Here is a 12431-nt window from a genome sequence, read left to right as displayed (position 1 = left end):
GCTCCCCAAAAGATACAGACTTGATGCAATGGGCCTCTAACATACAATGAAGTTCGATAATCAGTAATCATCGAGGAACTATCAAAGATCCTACATACATCATCGCCAAGTGTGGAACTAGAAAACTGTGCATGCGGTTTTGAATCTTTGAGCGTCTGCTGCAGCATGCTGATATATGATCGTTGTAATCTTTGGATCTCTCGGGGTGTTCGGATGATGATGAACTGAATCAAGCTGAAACGACGGTCGGGTGTAGTCGGCGAAAATACGATAAATCTGTTCCTCTGGAGTACCTGGAGATATAAGCTCGACAGTCCACGTCTGCATGTCGAACAAAGGGAACTGAACGGTAGCCATCTCAGTGTCAATAAGACGGTTCTTCTCTAAAAATATGATCGAGGCAGTGATGATATCGATCAGGAGGAAGAGTAGCAACCATTGAAAGTGGCTACATCAACGTTCAACGTTGACCGCCACCCTTCCAGTTCCCTTGCCTTCCAGTTCGCCATGGCCACTGCTCTTCCACCTACTCCACCTTCTCCTGGCGTTGGTCTCCGTCGCAAAGGCCCTAAAAACCTACCGAGGTTGCCTCTATCAGCTTTCACTCCACCGAACTCCGGCACGTCCGACAAGTTTCCTTTGCCTCCCAGTCCAAGTACGGTACATCCAGAAAGCGTGATAGATGCAGCAGTTGCCGTCGCTAATGGTACGGCTGATTTGAGCAAGTGGAAGTTTGAAGCAGGGGATGTTCTAGGCGGCCGGACAGTTGGCATTGTGCTGTCTCTTTCTCCTAGCCAGGCTCAAAACGCCGTCGAAATGTATGTCTTTTGCTCCTTTCTTTGTGCACAGTCTCACTACTCAATCTAGCTCTGAATCTGCCAAATCAGTTACCTCTATCGTCGCCGTTTCCTTTCCTTTCAGCTTAGACTCAGCCGAGCATTCGCTACCTCAATTTACATCGCCTGTATCGCTTCATACCAGCTTCACCAAGCCTACGGCCAGCGGCGTCGAGAGCTTGAGATGGGCTCTGCAACAGGGAAAACCTGTTGATATTGCTATAGTGGCGCCTCTCACTGATGCTCTTTTTGAGAACTTGGAGGACTTGCTCTCCAAGGCGATCGATGGCTTGTCTGTGGTACCACCTATCATTCTCTGTACGCATGACATTATCGATTCAGTTTATTGCATGCTAACCTATGGACAGCAAACCTACTTCCACCCCCAGACAATCTTGATCTTCCAATTGTGAAGTTGATGAGCCATCCTACATACAAGGCCTTCCAAGCAAGGATCGCAGCCTTGTCGCTCATCCCCCAGGTCTTCATCAAGTATTTGCCTCCAACCTGGGACAGTCATATACCTGCTACCCCTTCCGCTCTGTCGCCGCAAGAACCGACTGACTCCAAGATGAAAAAGGAATGGAAACGCAGAATCAAGATGTATCGTATGTCCTTTCTTGCGTAGGCTCCAGACCTGAGGCTGAAGCTCTTGATAGTTGGTCCGGTTATGGAGGCCTTTGGGTATCAACGTATCATCTTCGGTTCCTCCTTAGTTGGCGTAAAGGGCTTGACTGGTGCTGGGGATTGGTATGCAATTTCTCGGGAATCGTTGGCCGAGTTGGGTGTTGAGCAAGAAGCTGTCGACGCCGTATTTTTCGGTACTGCGAAGCAAGTGTATGGTAGCGGAACTGCTTAAAGGGTCTGTAAAATGTATTTCTGGCTGTGATGTGTAGCTGCGTGTACTTTTTTTTCGATATTTATTCCTAATTTGCGAAGTCGTTTGCATTACTGTTTCGAATATTTATTATTGGCGCGTTCAATGCGCGTCTAATCGCGTCCACGTGCATCGGCAAGCTGCCGGAGCTATGTGACCCTGATGGGCCTACCCTGATTCGACTTCCTCATCCGTAACGCTCATCTGTCACTGTAGGGCTGTGAAGAGCCATGACCAGGACTGGCAACATTAACGATGTTGGATTTGGTCGTCGCAGGGAGGACGATTCTTCGTAAGCGGTCTGCTCGACACTGTTCGAAATACTCACCACATATCCTACAGAAGCAGCAGGGAATCATCACCACGACCCGTAAGCTTGCCTTGTTTTCTTATCACGATGTCCTCTTATCCTCTAGCAGGCGCAGAAACGTTCCTTCAGTCCGACCTCTGACGATGGTGACCTCGAAATCCCCCCGCTTCCTGATGATGATACCCCTCCTCCTCCTGAGCGGCCGATAATCAGGCAGGCAGTCGCATTCACCACAATAACGCCTGCAAATATCGATACATATGAACCTACGGAAGCACCACGACCTGCTACATCATTTCTTCCGGGTCAAGTGGTCACTCAGCCAGAAGCACCTAAACGTAAGACGCGAAGCAAGAAGACTAAACATAGCGACAGTTATCCGGACCAGGTTGGACGATTTCGAATCAAATCGTATGACCCTACGGCGTCTACCGCGCCGCCAATGCAGCAGGGAAATGGCCCTTATTCGTCAATCTATCGGGCTGTTCCTTATAAAGAAAGGAATTTGGCGTCAGGCGCCAATGCCCAAGGCTCCCCTAATACACAATCTAGTCTCGGAGAAAGCACAAAATCAACTTCCAAATCACCGACATCATCATCGGCGGTCCAGACAAATGGGACTTCAACAGCTATGACGTCGACGTCACCCTCCCCAAACGCTGTCCCACCGACGAATTCGACATTACCGAATTTCAATTCTGGCCCTTCTGCGCCCCCAGCTTTGACCTCTTCCCGGCCATCTTTATCTGGTGCATCGAGACCTCATTACCGAAGAGACTATGATAAAGACCCGTTAGGCTTCGGCCAGTTCGTAAATGCTCAGCGAGGTTCTCCAGCTGGCAGTGACGCCACACTTGCTTCCGCCCCTGCACACTCTCCGCTTCATGCCCAGCACAATGGAATTTTACAGGGGTCTGCTACTTGAGGCCTCTACAAGTACTGGTTTGTTTCGGTTGTCACAAGTTTTCGTTCGATCTATAACAAGATGTATGTAACAGACCTCGCTTCAAAGGCTCCTCGAAATCTGCCTCGTATGGTTACACTCCTAATCTCGGATATTCGGAGTGGGATTGTTGATCGTCAGCTTGCTGAAGTAAAGGTACCTTTGAAAATGGCTGACACTCCAGACGATGGCTTTTGGGCTGATGCAAAGGACATCGTATGTCGCATTGAATTGTAAGTTTGAAGCTTTATTCACTGGTATCTATTCGTAGTGCGATAAACTCCAGTCGGGCCCATCAAGAATCGATGGTATTCGATCCGCCAGTTTTCAGCTGCATATATCATCTGATGGGCTGTGTTACAGGCCCTGCCAAGGTGTATACCTTGCGTGGAAGATATCGACAGTTCTTTTTACGCGTGTCTGCAGATAATGTCGATGAGACGATATCGTCTAACCTGAGCATAACGAACCAGCGAACCATAGACATTGTTGTTGAACAGGTTTGCGTTCTTCACATTGCACCGCATGCTGCTTACATCCTTTAGGGCCCAACGCCTGGACAAATTCCAGCACAACCTCTAATACCTCGAGAGCTGAGAAGCCCATCTCCCGATCTTGACCAGGCGCAGCGGCGAGAGCCTGACCTTGTCCAGCAAAGGGAGCATGAACTAGTTCAGCGGAGAGAACATGAACTTGCTCAACGGAGGGAATACGAGCACCAGCGGCGTTCTCACGACCATCGACGGGATTATGAGCACCGGCATGAATACGACCGAGCCCAGCATCGTTATCCAATACCTTCTTCATCTTCTCATTCTTCACACCCCTACGGTAGTTCTAGCGGAGACTACAGCAGACGATCAGAATACTCGAAGAAACGGCGCCACTCTCCTGTTGGTGACTACGATTACGATTACAGACACTCACAACCACCGCCACCTTCAATGTCGCCACCTCACAGATCATCATACCCTCCGCCACCTTCGCCTTCTCACAGATCATCATATCCTCCCTCTCCTCCCTCCCCTCGATCATCATATCCTCCAATGTCGCCTCATAGTGTGTCATCTTATCCGCCGCCACGCCCTATATCGCCCGGCCCGAGAGCACCTCGTCCTCCCGCACCGTCACCTTATGGTCCTAACAGTTATCATCCTTCTTTCGGTCATCCGCCTCCATTTGGACCTAACAGTTACCATCCTTCAGTCGGAAGTGTTCCTCCCAAAAAAATGAAGAGCTACGCAACAACTCAGAAAGATCCGATGTTTGTTACACCCAGTGACAAATATGGACGTGAATGGGATTACGAGTCGCCCGACAGTGATGATGAAGCAGTAGATGTATTTGATAAGATCTGCAAGAGGGTGGATCCTTTGTTGCAGCTCGACAGGGATTGGAAGGCGATGTTTCAATGGCGGTCCTTACCTCAAACTGTTACTACTGTTTTGAACCAGTATCGATTTGCGCAACGGCTATTCGACAGATATGAAGGTGAGCGGGTGCCTTTCAAGAACCAGAAGCATCAATATAAGATTGAGAGGGTATGTGTAAAATCCGTTGAATTCGCTGGAAGCTAATCAAGCTACGCAGAAACATATTATCCGTGCTTTGCAAATGGACCCAGAACCATCACCTGAGAAGTGGGCGTCGGATTGTACAGAGACTCTAAAATTATTAGAGCTTTACGGGCCTGACGGTAGCCGCACTCAGGATGATCGCGTAAAGAAAATGATGGACGACGAGACTGAACCGGTATACAATGCAAAGCCTATCAAGCGATTCTTACGGTTGCTGAGAGAAATCGATCAAGAATATACGAAATCGAGAGGGCCTCAGGCTGGTGTGGCCATGGATGTTGACGGGCGGTCATCTGGTAGTGCATAATTTAGTATCGACATTGGATTCCTGGTGGCGGTAGCAATAAGGTAGACTGATAATAAATAATTTGTAATAACACCTTTGAACCAATTGGAACTCCGATCATTGATTCCCTTGCACATCTCAGTCAGCTCTCTGACGCCTTTTTCGAAATGGCACCTGTTGCGGGGCCTTCAAAGGCCACTTCCTCCTATGACTACACTGAGGGAGCGTCAACCGTCGATATCGAGGAAGCCGTGTCCAGCAGCAGGCGGGCCCGGCGGGATTCCCAGCACAGTGCCATATACGGCGAGGATGGTGAAGGTGCTATATTCTCTGGCCCTGGCCACAGCGACTTTGTCAACCCAAGCAGCGTATCAAGGATGTCTTATGGAGATCTCGGAAGACGTAGCAGCGAAGGATACTCTCGCAGCCGTCGACTCAGCCAGGACTCGCGAGTCTCGGGCCGGCACAAGGTATCGCGAAGAGACAGTGAGGTATCGCGACAGAGCATAGAGGACGGGTCCGACGAAGGCAATCGCAGCACTATGTCGTGGGAAGGCCGTCGAACGAGAGCGATTTCTCCTACTCTTAAACCGAGCGTCTTCGAAAACATTGCGAACCTCTTTGGCCGGGCTTCGTCACCAGACCAATTGCGGCCTCCAGCTCTCTCCCGACGGTCTTCGCGTTCCCTGAGCAGACGTTCGCGTCGCAGCAGACGATCAGATGCAGGCTCTGACTATGCTGTGGATACTGAAGACGATGAAGAAGAACGCTGGGGATACTCTTCAGGGGAGGAAGACTCAGAGGATGACGATTCCCTTGCGAATACTCTGCCTGATAACATTTCGGTGTCCGTGAGTATGGAATATGATTCAGAGCCACCATCGCCTGGCGTGTCCCAAGGTCTCCCCTTGCTCGCTTCGGACCAGATATTCGCTGGTGAATCACGAATTGACATGGAGATACCTTTTGCTTTACTCCAACCTCCACCGCCAGGACCTCCGAGTCGGCAGACGATTCACATCCCTGATGAAGACAGTACTATACGCTTAATTGGGTATGAGACGATTCCCTGGCGTCAATGGGCCTGGCGTATAGGATGTGTCCTCTCGCTTGACATCCTAGCTCTCTTAGGCCACTGGTTTCCTGTACTTTGGCTGCGATGGTGTGCACACGAGAAGGCGTTTATTGATGCGAACAACGGGTTCGTTGTTGTAGAGGTAAGCTATCAATTCGTTTGTCGTTATGGTCCGTATGTGAATTCAGTGTTAGTCAGCCTATAGAGATATCGCCATCTTCCCTATCCACGCTATCAAATACCCGTATCCTCTGTCCACGGTATTCTCAGCGCCCCTAGACCCAACATCCATAATAGACTCGTCTTCGAAGACTGCCGACGGACCAGACGCAGGGGAAGACAGTTTGTTGCGCAAACTAGTCTATTTTGGATTACCGCTATTCGCGGTTCGCTTTGGACCCTAGAACAGGACTTTTCGGTGTAGTAAGGTCGTCTAACTTCCATGTTACTCTGGCATAAATGCTGAAAATTTATACAGGGATTGGCGGGATACATCTTTGGACGGTGTCGCATCTATTCAGAACGGTCTACAGGATGACGTCCGCAAACAGCGCCTTACATTATTCGGTCCCAACGCCATCGACATCGAAGGTAAATCTACCTTAGCTTTATTAGTGGAGGAAGTACGTCTATCTCTATCCGCTGCTGCGTTAATTTAATGTCCATTTTAAGGTGATTCACCCCTTCTATGTCTTCCAAATTGCTAGTATCGTTCTTTGGTCGTTGGATGACTATTACTATTATGCATTTTGTATTGCCCTGATCTCCGTCATAAGCGTAACAACAACGCTTATAGAGACCAAGAAGGTACGTCGTTATCTCATCCTATATCCGAAGCAGGACAATAATAACTATCTCAGACGATTGCAAGGATGCGAGAAATGTCCCGACTATCGTGTAAGATGGATACTCTGGTCAGTGGAATCTGTACGTCACTACTGTGCCTTTCTCGGATTACCACATTGACTATATTGCTATCAAGGGACAGAACGGGATTCGAGCAACCTTGTCCCAGGAGACATTGTCAACCTCTCCAGTTCTGATTTCACAATAATCCCGGCCGATATGTTTCTTCTGTCGGGCGATGCAATCGTCAACGAGAGCATGCTTACCGGCGAGAGTGTTCCAGTCAGCAAAATACCAGTCAAAGACGAGGACCTCCTGAATTGGAAACAAAATCAGCCAGAGAATCCAAAGACTTACATGTATGGGGGAACACGCGTGATTAGAATTCGTGGAGCCCTAGGTTCCGATGCAGGACCCGGACGACCTGCGCTCGCCATGGTCGCTAGGACAGGTGAACCTTATGCCTGTTATCCTATGATTGAGTCAATAACCATAATCGAGGCTTTAACACCACAAAGGGTGCACTTATCCGCTCCATGCTCTTCCCCAAACCAATTGGATTCAAGTTCTACCGGGACTCTGTTCGCTTTATCTTTGTTTTAGCGGGAATTGCGCTTCTGGGATTCAGCGCCAGTGCTGTACAGTTCATTCGAATTGGAGTAAGGAGCCTTATCTCTCATTTTCAGCGCTACTTGGACTAACTTGGTGTAGCTAAAATGGCAGACGATCATCATACGCGCGCTGGATCTCATTACTGTCGTAGTTCCGCCCGCCCTACCTGCAACACTGTCCATCGGTACCAGCTTTGCCATTGGAAGACTACAAAAACTAGGAATATATTGCATATCACCAAGTAGAGTCAACGTTGCTGGGAAGATTAATGTCTGCTGTTTTGACAAGACAGGCACACTAACCGAGGATGGGTTGGATATTCTGGGTGTAAGAGCTCTTGATCGCAACAGTCAAAGATTCGGTGAATTACTCGATGACGTCCACGACATGTCCGCTGGGGAAGGACAAAGCCACGTTCTTGCATGCTCTCGCGACCTGCCATTCGCTGAAAATGGTGGATGGTGAACCTCTTGGCGATCCCCTCGACATGAAGATGTTCTCGTTCACTAAATGGACTCTAGAAGAAGGGCGGGTTTCTGGCACTGGTGTTATCAAATCAAAATCTGGCACAATCATGGAACAAGCTGCCTTGGTTCAAATCGTTGTGCGCCCTCCGGGAAGTGCCCAATTTCGATTAGAAGACGCTCTGAAAGGAGGCACGAAGGTCAGTGAATTGGCTTTCGGACGAGTTCGATACGACTGAAAATGAATGTTAGCATGCTCATTTTTTGGAGTTGGGCGTAATTAGAACATTTGAATTCGTCTCCAGCCTTCGACGAATGAGTGTTATCGTGAAGAGGCTCAAGAGCAGCAGCATGGAAATATATGTCAAAGGTGCACCAGAGGTTATGGGCGATATATGCGACAAAGATTCTTGTGCGTCCTCCCCAAACAAGTGATTGTGTTGTCGTAACACTCTCCCTAGTTCCGGAAGATTATGACGATTTGTTATCTTACTATACAAAACGTGGCTACCGGGTCATAGCCATAGCAGGCAAGAGTATCGAGGGTCTATCGTGGTTGAAAGCCCAGAGAATGAAACGGTAAGAGTCTTGCAACGTTGACATTTCTACTGAACCGATGTTTCTATCCACAGAGAACAAGCCGAAAGTGGTCTTCGTTTCCTGGGCTTGGTCATATTTGAGAATAAGATCAAACCTGGAACTGGTCCTGCAATCCACGCCTTGCGTTCCGCGCATCTTGCCTGTCGTATGATCACCGGAGACAACCCCTTGACCGCAGCCAGTGTAGCCAGGGAGTGCGGTCTGATCAATCAGGCAGCTCATATCTTTTACCCTGTGTTCGTTCGAGGTAGTTATTCTGTCAACTTTTCCTTTACTAAAGCTTATGTGGAGTCTGGCAGGGAACACATCAACACCGGAATCCAGACTCCAATGGCCGTGCACGGATGATCCTTCCTGGATGCTCGATTCGTATAGCTTGAAACCCCTGCTTCCACTCGCTCATCATACCGTTGAAGCAGTTGAAATCGACTATCATGACTATGCACTTGTCGTGACGGGTGATGTCTTTCGGTGGATGATCAACCTGCGCCGCTTGAAACGCTACAGCGGGTGAGTGACCATTTGCCATTTTCTACCGAGTTGCCTAACATATTTTTTAGATGCTGGTGAAGACCCAGATCTTTGCGCGCATGTCTCCAGATGAGAAAAATGAGGTAGTAGAGCGGTTGCAAGCACTCGGGTATACTGTACTGATGTGTGGGGACGGCGCCAATGACTGTGCTGCCTTGAAGGCAGCTGATGTAGGTATATCGCTTTCAGAGGCAGAAGCTAGCGTGGCCGCACCATTCACTGCGAGCACTCTGGACATCGGCTGTGTCATTGAGCTCATCAAAGAGGGTAGAGCCGCCCTTGTTACGAGTTTCAGCTGCTTTAAATACATGTGAGGGTCTTTTTTTTTCTTGGGATATGGTGAAAGCCTAATGAGAGGTAGGGCATTGTACTCGATGATCCAATTCACTACAGTGACCCTGCTATACTCGTTCGCGTCATCTTTGGGCGACTTTCAGGTATGTGCGTCACATTTTGGTATGGATCATGATCCTGATGTCCTTAAGTTCCTTTACATCGATCTCTTCATCATAATCCCCGTTGCCGTCACAAGTGTGTACAGCTCTATTCCTAATTCTAGCCATTAATGACTTCTCATCACCTCTTTTCAGTGGGTCGTACTCTCCCCTATCCTCGTATCCATCCGAAACGGCCAACAGCAAGCCTTGTATCTAAAAAGGTTCTCAGCAGCATCATTGGGCAGATTGTAATCGCATGTGTCGTGCAAATCTGGGCTTACATGTGGGTTCGTGGTCAGGAATGGTGAGGTGTATCCAGACATGTCATTGAAGCCACACTCAATATATGGCAGGTACACACCTCCACGGGAGGACGAACCTTCGCAAGACAACAACCAGCTAAAGTCAAGGAATTTTGAGAACTCTGTTTTGTTTTTGGTGTCATGCTTCCAATATATCTTGGTGGCTGCTGTCTTCAGCATAGGGCCACCTTACAGAAAGGCTATGTCGACGAATGGTCAGTAACGTTTTTTTTTTCAAGTGAGGCCGCCTGCTAATGTCTCTCTAGTTCTTTTAATGCTGGCTATAGGAGTCCTCTCTGCGTTCAACTTACTCGTGTTATTGTTTCCACCGGCTGTCTTGACGGACTGGTTGACACTGATGGTGCTACCCGCGCGTGCTAGGATGGTGTTACTGATGGCGGTGGTTGTCAATATTTGTGTTTCTCTTCTTTTCGAGCAGTATGGTGCACAAACGGTGGCGACGGTCATTGGAACGGTCTTAGGTTGGCAACGAGGTCGCAGGCGGGAGAGAGACGGAAAGGTGTACAAAGCGGTTGAGGGTGGAATGCGGTGAGCTTAATCAGGTAGTTTACAAGCCGGTGTATTTAGAACTGTGATGGTTCATATGTTACCAGCAGGTCAGGCCAGGCCCCGGTATGATTGCGTTTATCTTTATGGACCATCAAAGCCGCTATCCCGTGGGAATTATGGGCCAACTGTTGCTAAGCGAGGGGACGGCGGTTGCCGAGTAATCACCGTTTCTCTCTTTCTCTCCTCATCGCCTTCGCCCAGCGGGCACTTCCTATCTTTTTATATTCTTTAGGACGCTCGTCGTTCTCTTCACCGTCGAGAAACCGCTGGAACCGGGCTCTACGTTTTTTTTCAAAAGCCCTCTTCGTCACTCCTCGTCATGCTGCCTTTCCTTATCTTGCTCTTTCTTTCGCCTCTCCTTGCCTTGGTCTCTGTCAATGCAGTACCCGTAGCCCGTCAGTTAAATGGAAATGGTACTACCACGGTTCAGGTGGTTAATGAATATCAGACGTACGTACACTTGCCCAGTCTTCGCTGCTTCCAATTTACAATGTCCCAGTACTGCGGGCCTAATGACGCAGACATGCACAATTACCCTCACCCCGACCACTGACGCCAATGGCCAGGATGCATTCTTGGAGGTCGAGAGCTGCACAGAGTCCATCAATTCCCAGAATAACGGCTCTTCTGGGAGTAGTGGTGCATCATCTGTCGCATCTGCCACTGATACTTCGACCACTGTGAACACTGCAGCTACGGCATCATCAACAGATACTTCTTCGACACTGACTGTAACTGACGCAGCGTCCACAACGCAGTCGGCAGTTGGGGGTGGGGCTCTGTCGGTCAATGTAAGTCTATCAATCCGATGATCATTCTCCTGCCAACTTGTCATGCTCAGGGCTTTTCTTCGGCTACTCTCGACACAAGCGCCACTACCAGTTCAGACACCGCCACAGCTACAGCCGCAAGTAGTTCAGCAACCTCTTCAGCCTCAGCCTCAGCATCGGCTGGTGGCGCAATCTCTGTCAATGTGCGCATTCGAGTTCTCAGATGTTCGAAATCTGACTTGCCATAATTCCAGGGATTCACTTCTGTGTCGGTGGATTCGTCGAGTGCTACATCTACCGCGGTGAGATCTCATCGGTTTCCTTCACTGCATTGCTAAAAGCATACCAAGGCCTCTGCCGGTACGAGTTTAGCGGCAGCTTCAGCAACAATAGCATCGGATACTGCATCCTCTGCATCTGCTGCAGCTGCAGAATCGTCAGAAACACAGACAACCGCTTTTACTCTCCCGGGAAAGGACTTGTCTGTTCTTCCCATCGGTCTTGGTGTATTTGCGGGTATTTCAGTCATTGCGCTCATAGTGGTTGGTTTGGTCACATATGAGCGGACCAAGTATCGCAAGGTGCGCAACGCTCTTCATTGTATCGGTTCCTCCCGTAGCTAACCAGCATCCGACTGTTAAGGCGTTTAGGCAAAGAAAACTGGCTGAGTCTGGTGCTAACATGGGATACGGTGGCATGGCGTGAGTCTCGCTCAGTTTGATATGTCTCTCGCTTAACGTCTTTCTTGTAGCCAACGTTCCTAGAGGACATATTCCAATTGCTTCATCATTGTGTTTTTAATATGAATTTTCATGCTTCAATCCATATCTGGGTCAACTTGTTCTTTTCTTCTTCCTTTGTGCGATTCTGGTCCATCGCAACAGCCTGCTCGGGATTGCTCTTTTACACTTCATATGAGTAGAGTACACCGTTTTGTACTTACTAGGTGTACAAATTCGCCTTCGCGATTAATCATCTAAGCCAAATAGGGCTATATGCCTCCAGAAACTTGACAACATCCCAAACTTAAGAGCCGTTGTCATGCCAGAAACTTCGTTACGCAAAGTCAATAAACTGACTATCACATTTCTTGTTGATAACAACATTGAATGGTTCGTATGATCGTTCATTTCTAAACACAGGTTGCTGACGAGAAGAGTGAACCGTGCATGAATGCATGAAGGTTTACCAAGCTCCCTCCCGGTTTCACTCATGAACTACCGCAGCATGTCCGGTATCATAGTCCAGAAGTTGACAAGGTTACTGGAGTCCCAGTCCTAGATTTCAATCAGTTTTGCTGCGGTAACTGTCTAACCAGAGCACTGATCTTCAGTGTTTTATTGACACTTTCTCCGTAGGAGCCCATGGATTTTCGGCTCTCATTGTAAGCACCTT

The 12431-nt window shown here is 48.7% G+C and overlaps 4 protein-coding genes across 4 annotated transcripts; all 4 read left to right on the top strand.

Annotated features, from left to right (window-relative positions):
• Positions 1–424: 424 nt before the first annotated feature.
• On the top strand, positions 425–1840 carry EV420DRAFT_184940 (uncharacterized protein). The gene is made up of 4 exons (XM_060481123.1): positions 425–818; positions 868–1154; positions 1205–1444; positions 1496–1840. The coding sequence occupies exons 1-4, from the start codon at positions 508–510 to the stop codon at positions 1693–1695; spliced, it is 1038 nt and encodes a 345-aa protein (XP_060333095.1). The 5' UTR covers positions 425–507; the 3' UTR covers positions 1696–1840.
• On the top strand, positions 1838–4959 carry EV420DRAFT_1530856 (uncharacterized protein). The gene is made up of 9 exons (XM_060472627.1): positions 1838–2005; positions 2056–2083; positions 2133–2935; positions 2961–2965; positions 3022–3182; positions 3238–3274; positions 3330–3466; positions 3512–4507; positions 4557–4959. The coding sequence occupies exons 1-9, from the start codon at positions 1944–1946 to the stop codon at positions 4848–4850; spliced, it is 2523 nt and encodes an 840-aa protein (XP_060333094.1). The 5' UTR covers positions 1838–1943; the 3' UTR covers positions 4851–4959.
• Positions 4958–10341, top strand: EV420DRAFT_1530853 (uncharacterized protein). The gene is made up of 21 exons (XM_060472626.1): positions 4958–6046; positions 6099–6250; positions 6309–6332; positions 6383–6527; positions 6577–6711; positions 6765–6831; positions 6887–7201; positions 7252–7409; positions 7462–7740; positions 7766–8026; positions 8079–8238; positions 8288–8405; positions 8459–8673; positions 8726–8889; positions 8934–8936; positions 8987–9267; positions 9319–9394; positions 9443–9488; positions 9548–9698; positions 9748–9911; positions 9963–10341. Exons 1-21 carry the CDS (start codon positions 4997–4999, stop codon positions 10247–10249), a joined length of 4251 nt encoding a protein of 1416 aa, XP_060333093.1. The 5' UTR covers positions 4958–4996; the 3' UTR covers positions 10250–10341.
• EV420DRAFT_1530851 (uncharacterized protein) lies at positions 10342–12051 on the top strand. The gene is made up of 7 exons (XM_060472625.1): positions 10342–10716; positions 10766–11057; positions 11108–11239; positions 11291–11338; positions 11387–11617; positions 11679–11737; positions 11788–12051. Exons 1-7 carry the CDS (start codon positions 10586–10588, stop codon positions 11798–11800), a joined length of 906 nt encoding a protein of 301 aa, XP_060333092.1. The 5' UTR covers positions 10342–10585; the 3' UTR covers positions 11801–12051.
• The last annotated feature ends 380 nt before the right edge of the window (positions 12052–12431 follow it).

The sequence above is a fragment of the Desarmillaria tabescens genome (genome assembly GCF_030435595.1).
Source record: "Desarmillaria tabescens strain CCBAS 213 chromosome Unknown EV420scaffold_11, whole genome shotgun sequence".
In the NCBI taxonomy this organism is placed as follows: domain Eukaryota; kingdom Fungi; phylum Basidiomycota; class Agaricomycetes; order Agaricales; family Physalacriaceae; genus Desarmillaria; species Desarmillaria tabescens.
This window is presented reverse-complemented; position numbering and strand designations above follow the sequence as displayed.